The sequence below is a fragment of the Mus pahari genome, chromosome 23 (genome assembly GCF_900095145.1).
Source record: "Mus pahari chromosome 23, PAHARI_EIJ_v1.1, whole genome shotgun sequence".
In the NCBI taxonomy this organism is placed as follows: domain Eukaryota; kingdom Metazoa; phylum Chordata; class Mammalia; order Rodentia; family Muridae; genus Mus; species Mus pahari.
This window is the reverse complement of record NC_034612.1, coordinates 28,710,553-28,730,029: the sequence shown is the minus strand read 5'-3', so window position 1 is coordinate 28,730,029 and position 19,477 is coordinate 28,710,553. Positions and strand designations below refer to the sequence as shown.

The 19,477-nt window shown below is 41.6% G+C and overlaps 1 protein-coding gene across 1 annotated transcript in view; it reads right to left on the bottom strand.

Moving 5' to 3' along the window:
* The window catches only part of LOC110313188 (zinc finger protein 420-like), a 36,082-nt gene that overhangs the window by 14,454 nt on the left and 2,151 nt on the right, over nucleotides 1-19,477 (bottom strand). Inside the window, exon 3 of the mRNA XM_029533884.1 lies at nucleotides 14,689-14,957. Coding sequence (XP_029389744.1) covers nucleotides 14,689-14,957 — 269 coding nt within the window. The remainder of the gene's footprint in view (nucleotides 1-14,688; nucleotides 14,958-19,477) is intronic.

Genomic DNA, 19,477 nt, shown 5'->3' with positions numbered 1-19,477 from the left:
ACACACACACACACACACACACACACACACACACACACACACACACACACACACAAACCACCTCTCCTCACTACTGTCTTGCTAGTGTTTAATAGAAGGTACAGCTTAATTTCTATTCAGTATTATGTGACAAAGAAAACTGTAAATATCCTACCCCTGGCTAACTCATGGATTCAAGAAAATATTACAAGGAATTCCCAAGGAATCACAATATAAAGTTCATATATGAATAAACATAAAAAGTTTTTTTATTAATTTTAAAAATAGAATTCCAATAACGGATGTACTGGATGGCTCTTAGTTGTTGAAGAACAGCAGCTGCTTCTCCAGAAGTCCCAAGTTCAATTCACAGCACCTACATGGCTGCTCCAACCATCAATAACTCCAGTTCTGGGGGAGCTGACACCTTCTTTTGATCTCTGTGGGCACCAGGCATGTATATTGTGTACATAAATACATGTAGGCAAAGCATTGTGCTGGATAGTTTTATGACAACTAAAGTCATCTAAGAGGAGGGAACCCCAATTAAGAAAAGAGCTTCATAAGATCCAGTTGTAGGCAGGCCTGTAAGGCATCCTCTTAATTAGTGATTGTTTGGGAAGGGTCCAGCCCATCGTGGGTGGTTCCATCCCTGGGCTGGTGGTCCTGAATACTGTAAGAAAGTAGGCTGAGCAGGCTGGCAAACAGCACCCCTTCATCCTCTTTGCATCAGCTTCTGCCTCCAGGTTCCAGCCCAGCTTGATTTCCTGTCCTGATTTCCTTCAATGATGGACTACAATGTGGAAGACAAATAAACCCTTTCCTCCTCAAGTTGCTTTGGTCATGGTGTTTTGTCGAAGCAACAGAAACCCTATCTAAGATACTCATATACATAAAATAAAGTCTGTTTTTCAAAAGAGTAATAGAGATCACAAAGATGGCTCAGTGGGTAAAAAGCATGTTCTATGCAACTGTGAGGACCTGAGCTTGAATCAAAAGCTGGCAAGGTTTTGTATATCTGTAATCCCGGTACTGGGGAGTGGAGACTGGTGGATCCTGAGAGCTTGCTACCCAGCCAGCTTAGGTGAAATAGTGACTGTTTAGTTCAATGAAAAACCATCTCTCGGGAAAACAAAATGAAGAATGGTAGAGAAAGACAGCTAATGTCTACCTCTGACTCTATGTGTGTGTATGCTTGAACATTTATGTGCACGGGCCACACACACCCCACTCCCACCTAACAGTCTATATAAATGTAACCATAAAAATAAAATCAAACCTGAAAAGAGGAAAACACCCAATGAAAAGGTCTATGTTGGGGCTGGTAGCACCGGACTATGGTACACTGTATGCCATACATCTTTACTCCTCTCTGCAAGTCATGAATGAGCTGACAGACATCAGAACCTGTGAGGACTCCCCTCCATCACATCACAGGCGGAAGCAGAGTCACATCTGGGCATAAATTCTGGCTTGGGCAACGTGCCATGTCATCGAGAAACGACCCTAATAAATAACACCAGAAGAAGATTTGGAAAATGCATATGGCACCCTATCTCTGTAGTCTTCTATGAGTGAACCTTAATTCATTTCATACTGGTGGGGCAGGCATTCAGGTCTAGTCAAGCATGAGTCTACCTAGGCCACAGGATGAACACCTCAAACATCACATCACGGGTTTGTATGGGCTTACAAGTACTCTCTTTGGCTTCAACCCCTGATATCAGGGCAGAGGAGACACAGTTTTTCTCTGGCAGATATATTAGCACAGTCTACTAATTGCTGAGTTGATAATGAGGCTTTTATATATCCTTCCTCGGAGACTTAATGCAGTGAAGGTTAGTAGGCCTCTGGGAGCTAGCCTGGGAACACTGCTTATCCTGAGCCCTCGCCACTGCTTGTCACATTGATATATTCCAGATTCTCCAGTTCCTCCAAGATAGAATTTGCCATGCACCGAGTGTCTCAACTTTAACACATTTTATCTGAGGGAATATATGCCAAATCTCCAAGCTCTCAGATCAAAGGCACCTGGACATGTGTAAATTACATTGGATCCCAGAGATACAAATGTCCTAGGTGGACATACACTACTTCCATGGACTCAAACCTCTAGCATGAAAACAGGGAGGGATGGGAAGCCTCAGATTCTCACGCATTCCCAGAAGAACACTTAAGTACACTTTTCCAGTGCCTACTTAGCAGCTTGGGCTCTTATACATTTTCATCGTGGAATGCATCCATCCCAGAACACATTGCAGAACCCCTGGGGCCTGAGCTCAGTGGTCAGTGCTATGATTACAACACTAACAGACACAAATACCTTTGAGAGGACACTTGTGTGGCAAGAAGGAAACCTGATGGGATTTAAAATTAATGCACTGGGCTAGAGAGATTGTTCAGCAGATAAGAGTATTGGCGGCTCTTCCAGAGGACCTGGGTTTGGTTCACAGCACTTGTATGATGACTCACAATCACCTGCAGGGCATCTAGTACTTCTAAGGACAGGATGGAATGTTTGGAGATTGGATATCCCAGGAAAACGTATGTATGTCCATCTAAGATCCAGAGTGAAGTTGAGTCATGGATAAGAATACATCTAAAAGTATACATATATATTAAAATTTTTCAATGACTGCTATCCTTATTGTCCTTAGATCTCTATTAGAATATTCCTTCAATACCAGCAATTGGCTATATATTTAACTAATAAAACCAATTTGACCCAGATACATTAAAGAGAAAAGGCACCTTTATTTATTTTTCTACAAAATAGCCTAATTACAAATAAACCAGACAAAGCAGAGCAGTGGCAGTTTAGTGGCAGCCTGACTTATACTGTAGCATAATTAGACTTACATTATGAGAGAAAAACATGGTCAGAGATGCCATGTATACAAGCCTTCATGGTCTCTTACCAAGGACTCTTGGTTTACAAAAGAGCCAAAGGAGCCCAGAAAGAAGGGACTCCAGTATGGACCCTGATACTGTGAATGTCTACTCCTGAGAAGTCCATGTGTGTTAGGGAGAACGACAGCCACCTCCCTTTAACCCTCTTTCCTCTTATGCTGTATTAACACAAAGGCTTAGAATGTCATCAGACAAACATCTGAGGGCCACAACAGAGATTTATCTGCCTTGTGGTAACCTGCCTACAGGACGTTTCTATCATGTGTTTTAAAGTGTTCATGTAGAAAATGTTATGAAGAACTGTTACCAGATGGAGACATGTATGTGTTCACAGGACACAGTCACTCATACCTTGCTCTAAAACAAATCATCTCATCTTCCGTTTGATGCAAGATCTATCTTTGCAACAGTGGTTTTGGTACCTAAACATGATGCTCAAGGAAAATGCACTTGCATCAGGGAAATCACATGGCTTTCCCTCAAAAGGATGTTCCAACTCTGAAAATACAGGCTGCTTATTATACTCACTTATGGAAAGCTAACTGAATGAGTTCCAGTAGACACCACAAGAAATTTTATACATTGGGAAAATAAAGCTAAAAGTGTGACTCGGCACATCTCACAGGACTCCTGTCAACCTCTAACTGGGGATCTACTATCTGGGAAAAGACATTTGGTGACTTTGCTCTTATATTCACCATCAAAGCCAACTTTGCCTTGCAACTCAGGAAATGTTCTTCTTGGGAACCAGCTCTTACTTATGCCCTCCAGCCAGGTGGACAGGAATCTGTATCTTTTATTTATTTGACCCTTAAGAGAGATATCATTTCTAACAATGAATATTTAACTGTTCCTTTAGCATTAACTGTCTTGGCTAAAGGAGCCACACCACACATTTTAGTTCAGACAGCAACAGGTCCAGCCTAGAGCTGGAGAAGATGGAGGACATGGCAACTCAAAGAGAGGATTTGGACCTATGTAGTGTGAAGTAGAAGATAGGGAGCCCTGGGCGCCTCTTTACAAACAGCTCCCCCTCCTAGCTCAGGACACTGGCCACATGCTTCCCAGCTTCCAAGGCATGCCTTGGAATGGTTGCAGGACGACAATGGTTGCAATAGAACTTTGTGAGCCTCCTGAACAGAGATGGATTGTGGTGAAAGATCCCAAAATGGCAGGCAAATAAGATGATGGGTCAAATAAAAACCCCAGCAAGACAGACTATCAAAACCCACTCTGTAATTGTGCCTAATTGGACATTTACCACTGCCAGAACCGGACCTCATGTCTTATTCTCTCAGACCCTAAATGACAGAGGATGGCACCAACCCATAGATGAATGAAACCAGAATGGCAAGTTCTTATCCACAGGTATTTATGGCAGAGTTTTCTGTGGGAGAATCTAGCTTACCACTGTACATTTTCATTTAAATTTGTTCATAAAATTATATCAGCTCATGAATTATATGTATATATACACATATATGTATATATGAATATTATATAATGCAAGTAAAATAAAAAAGCAGAAGTGTAATTTTATTGATTTATGAAATTTTCTTTTTGTTCTAGACAGAGTTTCTCTGTGTCACATTGACTGACTTGGAACTCATTCTGTAGACCAGGTTGGCTTTGAACTCAGATATCCATCTGCCTCTGCCTCCTGAGTGCTGGGATTAAAGGCGTGTGCCACTACTACCTAGCATAAATGTTTTGAAAAGACATTTTCTCCCAGCACGTAGGAGATAGATTAAGGTGAACCTCTGAGTTAAGGCCTACCTGGTCTATACAACAATGTTTCAGGCCAACTAGGAAAACTCAGAAACAGATTTTAATAAATTATATTATTTATGTATGTTTGTCTGCTTTTATGTGTGCCACATGCAGGCCTGTTACCCACAGAGGTCAGAAGATGGCACTAGAGCCTCTGTTGCTGGGGTCACAGATGGTTGTGAGCTATCATATGGATGCTGGGAACTAAACCCCAGTCCTCGTCAGGAGCAGCAAGTCTTAAGCCCTGAGACATTTCTCTAGCCCACTTTATTAGGGTCTCTTAAGTGGGCTACCAGAACATGCTCCAGGGATGGAGCTGTGTGAAGAAAATTTAGAGTGTCTGTGAGAACAACCCAAGAAAACAGAACAAGATTGTTCATGGAATATGTTTTTGTGTCCCTCCCAGGTGTAGAAGATAGGAGTGGATTTACTTCAGATTACCCACTGGCACTTGCTATTATTATTCAGAATGTTTGTGACCTGAACTCATATAAATTTTACTCATATGGCCTTTCTTAACCCTTAAAGTATGAATTTTCTGATGCTCTAAATAAAGGTGTCAATTGAACGAGACTTTTGTCGGCCTTATTCTTCGCCTCCATTCTTTCAGGTCCCACCACCTCTGGAGCAATGACAGCAGGCTGTGGAGGTGGTTCAGTGACTGAAGGCACCTGCCACCGTGTCACTACTGTAGTTCAATGCCCAGAACTCACAAGCTGGAAGATGAGAATTGACTCCTGTAAGTTGTCTGACCTTCACATATGTACTGTTGGATGCCTGTATGTCCTTGGGTACAACTACTGTGGTGGTTTGAATAAGAAGGCTTATCTTGAATACTGAGTCATCAGGGAGGGCCACTACTTGAGGAGGAGTGGCCTTGCTGGAAGAAGAGTGTACTGGGGGTGGGCTTTGGTGCTTCAAAGGCCCAAGCTAGGCTTGCTTTGCTCCTGCTGCTTCTAAATCTGCATGCAGAACGCTCAGTTCTCCATCCCCATCTCTGACTGCGTGTCAACATTCGCTTGCTTTGCTCCTGCTGCTTCTAAGTCTGCATGCAGAACGCTCAGCCGTTCTCCATCCCCATCTCTGACTGCGTGTCAACACTCTTTCCATGATAATGGATTCACCCTCTGAAACTGTAAGCAAGCTCCAATGAAATACTTTCATCTATAAGAGTTGCCCTGGTCATGGTGTCTCTTCACAGCAATAAAGCAGTGATTAAGACAGCCATTAAGTAAATAAATGTAAATGTTTAAATGACTTTAGTTAGGAATGCTGATGCATATTCATTATGCATGGTAATAGGTTTCACAAAGACATCTTAATGCACTCATATTATGTAATTTGATCACCTGCATCCTGCCATCCCTTTTCTTCCTCCTCCACTATTCTATTTCTATGGTCTTGCTGCTTACTTTCATGCCATATATGTGTATACATGATTCTATGTATCTCCATAGAATTTAGGATATATAGTGAGAAAATATGGTATTTGTTTGCGTCTAACTTATTTCATTTCATATGATGATCTCCAGTTATACCCATTTTCCTGAAAAAAAAAAAAAACAACCTTAATTTTGTTGTTTGAATAAAACACACATTCTTTTTTATCCAGTCTTCTGTTTGAAATCTAGGCTAATTCTGTAAGTTGTCTAGTTTAAATAATGCTGCAATAAACAGACAAAGTAGTATTTTGGGATATATATTCAGTAGTGATTTATCTGGGTCAAAGAACTACATGAAATATTTTGGAGACTCTCCACCCTGATGCCCACTGGCTGGAATAGTTTGTATTCCCATTAGTGTTGTATAAGAGCCCCACCTTGCGCTCTCAGCTTCACCAGCATTCATTTGTTCTCTAACTTTATAGTGTAACTTAGGTGAGGTGGAATCTCACAGCACTTTCCCAGTGGTTCAAGGGTGTTTAATACTCTATATATTTACTGACCATTTTTATTTCTTCTTTCAACAACATTTATTTTTCTAAGGTAAACATTCTCTACATAATTCTGGCTGTTCTGAAACTCACTATGTAGGCCAGGTTGGCTTTGAACTCACAGATCTCCATCTGCCTCTGCATCCCAAGTTCTAGAATTAAATACTATTAGGCTGGAACCCCTAGTCATCCCTCACACAAGCTAGGAAACCCCATCTGCCTTCCTTCTCCTAACCTCTCTGGCACAGAGAAAACTCCCCGTCCCATTTGAAAAAAAACTCTGGGCTAATATGTCATCACTCTGCCTCTCTTCATTTCTGGCCAAGAGTGCCTGACCAGGGGCTCAGTTTTTGACCATGTATGGAACACAAGCCCAGCTCCTAGCTGACATGTCATCACTCCTTGCTTTAGCCCTGACTCATGACTTTACCGACCTCCACCTGTGAGATCAGTGAACCCACCCGGGAACTTCTTCCTACTAAACCCACCTTTATCTACCTTTCACCTGTACGATATCTGCAAGGGATAGAAAACGCCCACCAAGCTGTGCCACTGAGAAGTGTCTATTTCATTTACCCATTTATTGATTGTTTAGCATTTTCTATCTAGCTCTTGTTTTTTTGTAGTTGCTGTTCTTCTGAGTCTCATGAAGGTCATGTTGACTTTGTACTTGCTATGTAGTAGAGGACAGCCTTCAACTAATTTTTTTTTCTTTATGTGTATTTAGGGCAGGGATGCACATATGTGCACCGTGGTTTATGTGAGAAGAGAGAACAGCTCTGTGGAGTTGATCCCTTCCTTCTATTTTTATGGGGGTTTAAGCTCAGGTCATCAGGCTTTTGGCTGAGCACCTTTACCTCCTGAGCATCTCACTGGCTCTGTGTCCTTTATATGTTCTAGACATTAATCCTGTTATCTGTACAGCTAAAAAAAGGGGGGGCTTATTTCATTTGTAGGCTGTGTCTTACTTCCATAACTGTTTCTTTCATTGTATAGTTTAATATTTTTCAAGCCTTTTGCTAATTCTTGGTTTTATTTTCTGAGCAATCAGTCATTTTCACAATGTCTGTCTCTATGCCTATATCTTCAAGTGTTTCTCATTTCATTCTTAGTTGATTTGAGGGGGCGGGCCCAGGATGAGCTTATAGACCTAGTTTTACTCTTCGACATATGTGCGGACAGTTTTCCCAGTACTAGTTGTTAAAGAGGGCTGTATTTTCTCCAGTTTTTTTAAACGTTGATTTTATTATTTTAATCCTTATTAAAGATTAGGTGTCTGAGGACATGTGGGTTTATTTCTGGGCCCTCTATTCGATTCCAGGGATCTACATGAGTGTTTGAAATTAGCAGCTTGCGGCGTAGTTTTCGCATCTCTCTTGTTTGACTCGCTGATCTTTCTCCTTCCAGATCAGGAAAACAGCAGTGAGAGATAACCATAGCACTGCCTGAATGATATACTGTGTTGAAAATTAACTCAAAAAACAAATTAATCCATCATTTAAAAATTTTAATTACATTTATTTATGCAGTTACCTGCAAGAAGGAAGGATGTACACATGCGGATGTCAGAAGACAAGTGGCAGGATTTGGTCCCTTCTACCATGTGAGTCCCAGGGATCAAATTCAGGCCATCAGACTTCTCAGCAAGTGTCTTTACCTGCCAAGCCATCTTACTAACCTGGTCCATTACCTTTGAATCAAGATTCATGCAAGTTCTCATCACATGGACAGAATGAAGCTAGATTCTTTGGTGAGGATGTAACATGAATGACATCTAACCCAGTTCTGGACAGAATCCTTGTTCCCCTCTGAAACCCCACGAGCTACGTCTCCATAGTCCACATTTCTCTCAGCACTCAAATGCTCACTGAGCTCTGTTTATAGGATTCTAGGACTTTTCTAGTCTGAAAGTCTTCTTCAACATTTCTATCACAACCTGTTCAGAGCATGTAATAGCCACATACCTGAATATGTGCATTTCTGGAAACGGTGGTCCCACTACCGTTATCGGTTTTCTGTCATGGTTATTATTTCATTACTACAGATGACAAATCAACTTAAGGAAGGAAGTTTATTTCACGGTTTGAGTGTCAGGCCATATGTCAGGGAAGGCGTGGTGACGGGAGTATCAGGTGGACGGTCATACTACATCTACAGTCAGGAGGCCCAGGAAGAATAGACACCTGTATGGTCGCTTTCTCCTTTTTGATTCAGTATGGGACCCCAGCCTATAAAATAGTGACGCTCACCTCCAGGGTGTATCTTCTGAACTCAGTATAAACGTCTCTCTCGGATAAAGATCCTCACAAACATACCCAGAAGTTTGACTTCCACATCCCATCAAGTAAGCAAGCAAGAATAACCATTATCACAAACAGATCTGTAATCGCCTAACAGCATCTATAGTTGGAAATAACTTTTTCGCGTGAAAAGAATTATTGTGGATAATGTTGTGACATTTGCTTTTGCCAATTCATTCATTATGACTCTTTGTTAAAATTCACCAGTAATCTAGCTTGCATGAGGTACAATTAGAAGAAAGAATGAAAGATGCTAGGTTTCATAGTTATTATGTGTGGACTGATGGGTTTAATAAGGGCTAAAATGACATGCTTGTAACATATTTTAATACTTTAGCCTGCTAATCAAACATACTGTTGTGTGCTACATCACATTTTAGCCAATAACATACAAATAATATTATGGTAGCTCTTTAAGATAGTGTTAACACGAAAATCTCAAACTGAAGTTATGTGATGGCTATTCTTAGTTGTCAACTTGACCGTATCTGGAATGAACTACAATTCAGAAATGGAGGGCACACCTGTGATCCAGATCTTGAGGCTAGAAGACACAGGAATGGGATATTTGAACTGTCCAATCAGGTTCTTTGCTGCAAGAAAAGGTGTGTGGGTAAGAAAGGCTATTGGGATAAAGTATATGAACATGTGTGATTGTGTTATAGTTGTGAGAGATACACGCTATGGCTCTTACAAAGTTCATTGGCTGTGCACTATCATGTGCCCCACTGTAACCTATATGGCCATCATAGGGACAATACCAAGAAACCTAAAAGCAGCACATGGTGAATTTGGGCCAGAAGTCCAGAAGGGTAGATGTATAATCCACTGAAATCTGCATAACTAGCACGTATCATCTGGACCTCCACTTGTCTAGAGCCCAATTTCACAGCCGTCCACTTATCCCCTGGCTTCTGCCCATTTGTGATGTGGTTCTAGGACCTAGGTTCTTTTCTGAATGGTGTCTTGGGACTTGGGCCCTCTTCAGACATGTCAGTGTCCACATGCCCACAATTCCCCAAACTCTGGAGTGACAAAAGGAGCAGGGACAATCAGGTAATATGTGGGCTTAGTGCACAGGACTGTTCACACCTTAAAGAGAATAAAAAGTCCTTTATTCCGATTCAAAATATAGTGGCTGTGGCTTAGCAACATGGATTTAGGTGGACGTGGTCACATGAACTTTGATGGTCACGAAACAATATAATGAAGGCATTACTAAACACAGTGGAGTAGCTATCAGGCAAGTGGCTGTATGAGTTACTTCTCTGCTGCTATGATAAAATATGACCAAAAGCAACTGAAGGGAGAGTTTATTTTGGCTTATGGTTTAAGAGGAATGAGAATTCATCATAACAAGGAAGGCATGATACAGCGGCAGAAACAGAAAACTAGCTGATCACATTTTTATCCATGCACAGGAAACAGAGGGAGAAAAGGAAGTGAGGCAAACCTATAAATCCTCAAAGCCTGCCCAGGGACGTACTTCCTCCAGCAAGGCTCTACCTTGTAGAAGTTCAAACTAGCATAACCAACTGGGGACCAAATGTTCAAATACATCAGCCTGTGGGTGACATTCCTCATGTAAATCAACATAATGGGTTAAGGCAAAGTGAGCAACCTTCTAGCATAAGTATCTGTAGTTAGCTTTGGGGTGGTGGGAGCCGGTGGTCTGCTAAATTAACCCATTCTAAACATTTTACCTGCTACAAAAGGCATCATTTTTAAAAACAAAACAAAACAAAACACAGGTGGTAGTAATTATGTGTTCCTTGTGGTCCTTCTCTAAGCTTTATAATTTTGATGTTTGCCACATTTTTTTTTTTTGTTCAAAGAAATCTTTATTACGTAAAATATGATGTATGGAAACATGAAAAGGAGGGCTTGTATAAAGACACTATAAAACACAATGGGTCATGAGTATGCTAATTCTGCTAGATACAGTACTGGGGTTATGAATATAAGTATGCCAGGAAACAAAAAAATATATAAATCGTGTCAATTATAAGCCAATAAACTTAAAAAGAGAGAAAATACATCCAATCCTAGTGTTAAAAATGAAGCACACACCGGGCGCACGCCTTTAATCCCAGCACTTGGGAGGCAGAGGCAGGCGGATTTCCGAGTTCAAGGTCAGCCTGGTCTACAGAGTGAGTTCCAGGACAGCCAGGGCTATAAAGAGAAACCCTGTCTCGAAAAACCAAAAAAAAAAAAAAAAAAAAAAAAAAAAAAAAAAAAAAGAAGCACACAATCTTCATTAGAGATAAGCAATATTAGGTAAAACAACAAAGAGACTAAGAATTCATTGCCTAATCTCTGATCTCAATAATGAAAAAAAAATTGCTTTAAAAAAAAAAAAAAAAAGATGGGGCTGACAAGATGGCTTCTTTGGTAGAGACAAAGGGCTTTTGACCTCAGTTTGATTTCCAAGACCCACATCGTGGAAGGAGAAAGTGACTTCTGAAATTTTTCTTCTGAAATCCATATAATTTGCCTCTCTCATTCATTCACTCATACACACAAAAATAAGTAAATAAATGCAATTTTCAAAAAAGGCTGGAGGGAGAACTAAAAAAAAAAATCCAAAAGTAAAGAAACAAGTTAAGGGGTATCGAAAAGGAACATATTACAGAGAATGTCAGCATGCCAGAAATTCTAGGTAACTTCAACATGGCAGAGTTCAATGTTAATTTGTATTATATATTTGAATTCATATCTCATATCATAGTGGAGATGCCCGATGAGAAACGATGCTGACATTATCTGTTAGCATTATGGAGTAAACTTATACAAACCTCAGTTATATGTTAGAGCCATTGTCATATATGAACCTACCGTTAACGTCCCATCTTGATGTGTCACATGCTTCTATATATTATAAAGCTATATCTTATAAACTTGGCAATAAGATTAATAGAACTGTGGCTATGAAGACAGAGTCCTTCAGGAAATTCACGTCTTAGATCATAGATGATAGAAATTGCACAGCAATAGAGAAATACTCCTTTTCCTATGAAAACTACGGGAAGAGCAGAGGAACAGTATGGCTACAAATATCTGCATAAGCCTCCCTCATACATGTAAGAAATCATTTCCATAGATATTAAGTATATAAATCTAAAAACACACTAAGACATTCAAAAGGTGCTATAGGAAATGGAGTGCGATCTTTAATTGTACACAAATCTGTTTTAAAAAGAAAAAAAACATATCTATAATTTAAACTACACTGAATTAATTGTATTCATCAAATAAAACGAAGGGTAAAAAAGATGAAGTGGCCCCATGGGAGGAAACAATTGTCTTACATACATCTCATCACTTTTAATAAGGAAGGAAAAGATAGAGACCTAGGAAGAAAATTAGGCAAGAGATTGGAAAAGCTGTTTTATACAGTAAGTATGTACATGCTCAGTAACTATAAAACATGTAGAACACATTTAGAAATGAGAAAAAAGAGCCATAATAAAAGAGTAAAGCTTTGGCATCCAGAATGGATGCTCAGCACTTCCTAAGCTCCCTCCCCTCCTCCAGCTCACCCCAACAAAGTCCATCAGTCTCTCCTGGAATGAGTTTTAATATGCAATAAGGGTCTCAGTTTTAATGTATTTCATTTTAATTAATTAATCCTAACCTTCTGAACTCTGGAAGCAGAAAAGACTGGGCCTATGCAAATAGCCTTGAATCCCAGCAAAGCCCAACTTAGGTTTAGCCCATTTAGATGCACATGTTTGAATGCTTGGCCATATGGAGTGGCACTATTAGGAAGTGTGGCCTTATTGGAGGAGGTGAGGCTTTATTGGGGGCGGGCTTTGAGGTCTCCTATGCTCAAGCTCTGCCCAGTTGGAAGTAGTCCCTTTCTGCTACCTATGGATTAAGATGTAGTACTTTCAGCTCCTTTAACACCAAGTCCGCCTGCATGCTTCCATGCTTTCTACCATGATGATAATGGATCTGTGAAACTGTAAGCCAGCCCTAACTAAATGTTAGGCAGGCACAAAAGCACTCGGTTGGTGCTCAACTCCCAGCATTAATGAAGAAAAGAGTTAAAGGTCACAGACCCGTGTGAACCCCGAAAAGGCTTTGAATGCTCCCCCAGTGGCTACTTGAATCCCACCAGGGACTGGCTATTCCAAACAGCAGATCTCCTGTAGCTTCAACACAGAATAAATACTATCAAAACAATGGAACAACAGAGTTCCTTTTAGATGACAGTATACCAGGACTTTCCTCTGGCAGCAGGGCATCAGGGTGCTCTCCTGAGAGGCTGCATGCACCCCCACACCTCAAAAATCCTCTTAGATGAGGACCCTAGAATAAGATCAGTAAGATCAGCTATTATTACACGACACTGGCATGCAGTTTGTAATTCAAATACTGTGATAAAATTGTCCAAGGGTCCCAGTGCTACAAATATCATCTATTGATGGATGTACATGTACATGGATGTACATGGATCAAAGGATTGTATCGTTAAGAGCAACAGACATATCAGTATAACAGATAAAAATAGAATTACTAATTAATTAGAAATTTATTACTAGGTAATAGAAAACACACACACACACACACACACACACACACACACACACCGAGTAGCAGTTATGGGGCCTTATGGGGCCTTGGCACTTCCTTCACACTCTTCCACAGTTCACCCCACATTTCAGGTCTACTCAGTGTTGCTAAACACTCCAAGAGACCAGAGACGGGACGGTTATAAGCATTTGGGTTCAGGCATTTCAGAAACCTGGAAAAGACATGGAGGTGGGGATGAGGACGTCTCACAGTTCCCATGGGGAAAGCAGACAAAGGTATTCTCATAAGTTGTCCTGGCCTGGAGTGTGAGTGTGTGTGTGTGTGTGGGGGGGGGGGGAACAGAAGACAGTCTTTTTAAAACAAGGACTCAAGGGGTTCTTCTCTGCTTTACATCCTGGAATGTTCACACCCAGGCATCTTCAGGAGTAGAGAGATGGCTCAGCAGTTAAGAGCAGTTGCTGCTCTTCCAGAGGACCCGGGGCTGGGTTCCCAGTATCCACATCGGGAAACTCACAGCCTGCTGTAACCTCACTTCAGGGGAATCAATCACGCGCCCTTCTCTGGCACTGCCCTCATTTGGTGCATTCAGAGACACACACAGAGACACACACAGAGACACACACACACACAGACACACACTTAAAAAAATCAATTTTTCTGGTACCTGGAGGAAAACAAAACTTTGTTTTTAAATACTGTGTTTGAGATGTATCATAAGGAAAATATATCATTTGGAACAAATGGGAGGCTTCCAGTACAACTGCTCTGCGGAGTACCTGTAGTAAGCCCAGGACCATACAAAAAGGGTGAAAGGGGAAATTTTCCTGTTGGGAGCATGGGCGGGGATGGGGAAGAACAGGTAGTCAGACTGGAGTGGAGCTGGCCTAGGTTCTGGATTTGCGATCCTGCTTCCCATTCATTTGTGAAGTTCGGGCTAGGTGGGCCATGGAGAGAACGAAGGGACTGGGGATTCTAGGGAACACAGTTCCTTTCGTGAATGACCGTCACATTCAGGGACTCTCCCCTGATGATCCACCAAGTCCTCGCCACGCATGATCCGGAGCAAACAGGCAGCAGAGCAGAGCTGCTCAGGGAAGGCGCCAGAACCCGCAGGTAGAAGGACAGGACGCCCAGGCTCCAGCAACCCCACAGCCCAGGGGATCCAGATCAGCTGCCCACGAGGCCTCAGCGCAGACCCTGCTCTGCCACAGCGCTTCCCGCACGCGCACCGTGCACTCCGGGCGCCACACGTACACTCACCATGTCCACTTCTGGGGGACGCTGGCGTCTTCTTACCATCGCCCAGCACCCACAGCGTCACCGCGCCACCGAAGCTGAGCCACAGCGTCCCTAGCAGCGTACAGGGATTCCAATATGGAGGGTCCCAGACAAAGGCTGGGCGACAGCCAAAGCCCGCCCCCACCCTCCGTTTGTGTGTCTGATTGGGTACGCCTTGAGGCCAGGGCCTCCGATTGGACAGAGTTTCAGGTTCTGTCCTCTGAGAGTCAGTAGTTGGCTCCTGCACACAGCTGAAGGAGCCCAGGATAACAGGTTCTTAGCTGCAGCTGTTGAGGACTCTGGCTCCTGTCAAGTCTCCATGTTTGGACTTCTGTAGGAGGCCTGACCCTCGGTCTTCTCCAGCTATGGGGTAGCCATGAGTCCTGTTGCGTATATGTACAAAGACTTCAGCCTCTGTTAAAACCTTATGCCTTCAGGTCCGTACACGTTGCTTTTAGCCTGCTAAAGTCCTCTCCGGACCACAGCTCGCAATTGCATTTAATTCTATACATAAAGTCATATGTGACTATGAGTTAAATATGTGTATATGTATTTAGTCAAATATACAAATGGGAAGATGTCCGTTTTCAAAATCATCCTAAAATTTCTGAAATCTGCTCTCATTAGCTTTGCCTTCAAAATGGAAAGAGACTTGTAAAGTTTTCTTGTATTCAGATTAAAAATTGCAGGCAAAGTCAACCTTGGTGGCGCGTGCCTGTATGTACTCCTGAGCACTTGAAAGGCAGAGTCAGGGAAATTGCAATCTCAAGTTCAGCTTGGCTACAGGATGAGTTTTATGGCAGCTTGGGATGCATATCTAAACCCTGTCTTAAAATAAAAGAATACATGTGATGTTGATTGTAATGACCCCATTGCACCTAAAATATCTTTATAATCTGTCCAGTGAAAACTTGATGACTTTTATGTGCTATAGGAACAAGATCTTCAAGTGTATTTAGATTCTAGCTCGCCTCAGTTCAGAACAGCTACAAAATCCTTTTGAGAGCTATGACTTTCCTGGTCTCAGGAAGTAGAAGGGATGTTCTACACATATTTTTGTAAACTCGGCGACATCTAATAAAAGGAAATGGAGATCAGTATCTATTAGGCACCTTTTGTTAGTCTAGTAACTTGTAAGCAGTATATCATTAAGTCCTGGTAACCTGCTTTTCTCTGTAGTCTAGAGAATGATCAGTGGTTTGGAATAAATGTGTTCACGGATTATATAGCAAGCAAAAAGGGAAAAGGATAAATTGCATGTAGTTGATAGACAGAAGCAGCAGATAGATAGCAAAACATTAAAACCAGAGTTTACCATACCCAGCAAGGACAACTGGAGAAACCTGACTAAGAGAGCAAACAGGCTGGAGAAATGGCTTAAGAACACTTAAAGTTCAGTCCTGAGGACCAGAGTTCAGATCCAGTACCCATATCAGGTGATTCAAAAAACATCTGTAACTTCAGTTCCAAGGGATCATATGCTTTCTTCTGGCCTTCAGGGCACCTTCATGTACATGTCTGCATACACTTACACAAACACATATATGTACACACATAACACACACACACACACACACACACACACACACACACACACACACATAGGCACCAAAGTAACAAAATGAGAAATTGGTAGTATTTACAATCATGCAGCAGAAGTTGATCAGGGGGCATCGAGGTAGTCACCTGGGGTTCCTGATTATAATCTTTTCCACCATGAATGAGCCCTGGCTTCTCCTTCCTAATGCAGGGATTTTTACCACAGTATGAGCAATAGTAATGCTTGTAGGAAGTGGTTTATCTTTCAGCTGTTGCTATTGACGCACTGTGATCAGTAGTCTAGCATGCTTGTTTTTGTTTTGCTTTGTTTTGCCTTTTTTGCTCTCCCTGTTACAGAGCTAGCAAGTCAGCCTGGCTCAGGGCAGGGAGTTTGGGGAGGAGATAAAGGAAGGAGGGCCTTTTCACTCCCCGAGTCTGCTTTTAAAACACTTGAAATAGCACATGACAGTTTGCTTATGTAATTTATATTACATTTACTTAAGGTTGGATACACGCCCTTCATTGTTTGGTAAACCAGCAGTGATTTTTCTCTAAAGAAAATGCCAGGCAAGACAATACTGATGTCATGACAATACTCAAGGCCCACCAATAGTTGCCTCTAGACCTGTAAGCATACTCAAGGCAAAGCAGGCCCCTACAGGGGAGGTAAAAAGTATAGTCCTCGAGGAAGTATGCTACACTACAAAGGAGCTTTATGAGTTTGCTAAGTCATTCAAACAGAAGTCTGGGGAATATGTGTTGGAATGGACTTTAAGGGTGTGGGATAAGGGTGGAAGGAACAGAAAACTAGATCAGGCTGGTTTTATTAATATAGGCCCACTAGTGGAGATTCTAGGTTTAATATGGAAGCTTGCACAGTTAATAAGCATGTCAGAAGTGTGAGTAGTTGGCTAAAGTATTTATCAAAAGATGACCTACGGAAAACGAGTTGGAGATGCCTGATATTCCTTGGCTTAGTGTTGATGAAGGGTCTTAAGGCTCAGGGAAATTGCAATGATAGAGTGAATACGTTGTGCAAAACCTAATCCCCCACTGTCAGAGGGCCTAGAAGACAAGGGTTGCCCTTCATGAATTCCATAAGGCACAAAAGGTGAGAGGGGCACCAGCACATTTGAGGTTTTGTTGTTGCCCTTTCCCTTGTGCCAGACCTTAGAGTTGGAGATGCTGCTGCTCAACTGGATGAATTAAATGCAATGGGTTTAATCGGAACCTGAAGTAACAGAGCCAGATGGCAACATGGAATTGACAGATGCAAGGTGATCATAGTTGTTACAATGGGTAGTGTAGACAAAAAAATGTTTATAATGACCTAGCCTGTAATGGTCAGCACAGGCGAGGTGAACTTTATAATGGCATGGTACTGGCTAATTATGGTGTTTCCAGGCATGAAATAGATAAGAAGCCTACTGTGTTTCTGTTTGATCTGTATACATAGAAACATTTTCAAACAAATGAAAGAAAGTCTACATTGGGTCATGGCAGAAGGCAATCTCAGCCAGTGAATCAATTTCTAAACTTGAGCCAATTTTCAGGCCAAGAACTTCTTGAATGAAGGGGTGGTCAGGTTTTCCTGAGGTAGGACCTTGGTAAGACACCTACAGATTTTATTGTTAGCCTTTCTCCAGTTCTTCCTCAGAGGGACCAATGGCCTTTTACAAGGGTAACTGTACACTAGAGGAAAGGAAATAATCAGACTTTTTGGGGAAAAGGTGCTGCAAGCACCTTAGTTGGTCTTGGCTCTTTTCCTAGAGGAGTGAACCATATCTTCATTCCTGATGGGTCTGTGCCCTTCATTATCCTGCCAGGATTAGGTTGTTGTAGTTTTCCATTGACTTTGATCACAGGACATGGCAGTGCTAAGATATTCCCTAAAGGATCTCCTGGACTCCAGATATAATCCTTCTTACCTCCATTGTGGAGAGGCAATCCAATTTCCCCATAAGTTTCTTGTCTTTCTATCCTGTCTCAGCGTTCCAATGTTTACTGCCCTACCCTGACTAATTTTATACTAACGATGTAATCTAAATTCATGTGAGGCAACAGACCCTCAACTGAAAAAAAAAGTCCTCAAAAGATCAGACTGTAGGCAAAGCAAGCTTGTAAGACATTTTTCAAAAGTTACTGATTGATGGGGAAGGGCTGCCCATTGTGCATTTCCTTTTGTCCTGCTTTCTCCCTTCCATTATAGAACTGCATAAGAGTCATTTAACCACACGGTACGTCACCAGAACCATCAATCCAAAACTCTTGAATTAGCCTCAGGTAGATTTTTAGGACAAAAGCAAAAAGCAATTATACCTTTTGCAGAAATATTACAAAGATGGTGTATAGGCTACTTACTAACAGTTTTCCCCTCTGAAATTTGAGCTGGTTCCTAATTGATCTCAGTACTACCGTCCTTGCTCATACTAGGGAGGCCCATTATGCTCACTTAAAGCATTCAGCTACTTTGGTTTTTAGTCCAAAGTCCACAATGAGCAAAGTCCATAAACAGCGAGGTCCAACCAGCAGCAAGGCCAGGCTTGTCACAACAACTTGCTTCTCCTGTCACAACACCTTGCTTCTCCTGTCACAACACCTTGCTTCTCCTGTCACAACACCTTGCTTCTCCTGTCACAGTACCTTGCTTCTCCTGTCACAACACCTTGCATCTCCTGTCACAGTACCTTGCTTCTTGGTAACAATTCTTAGTCACTGTTTTATTTCTGCAAAGAGATACCAGGTCCAGGCTCTTTCTCTTCCTTTCCACCTGTGGATCAGGATGTAGCTCTCAGCTACCACTTCAGCACCATGTATTTCACCATGCTCCCCACAATTGTGATAACAATAACAATAGACTAACCTCTGAAACTGTAAGCAACCCCTCCTATCCCCCCCCCCCAGTTAAGTGCTTTCTTTTATAAGAATTGTCTTGGTCATGGTGTGCACCTTTATTGTTCAAAATCAAGTGACCAGCCCTGAAATTATAAACATAAAGGAAATGGCAAAATAACTCATCAGGTTAATATAGAAGAGACCATGAATTTGGGATGGAGAGAGGGAGGGGATATGAAAGGGTTTGGAGGAAGAAGACATGGTAAGAGTTGGAGAGAGAAAAGGAAAGAAAGAAAAGATGTAAATATATTTAAAAGAATTTAAAAGAGAAAAACCATATACTCCAGTATCACTCAAAGGAAAAAAAAAACTTCATTATTTTCATCACAAAATGTCA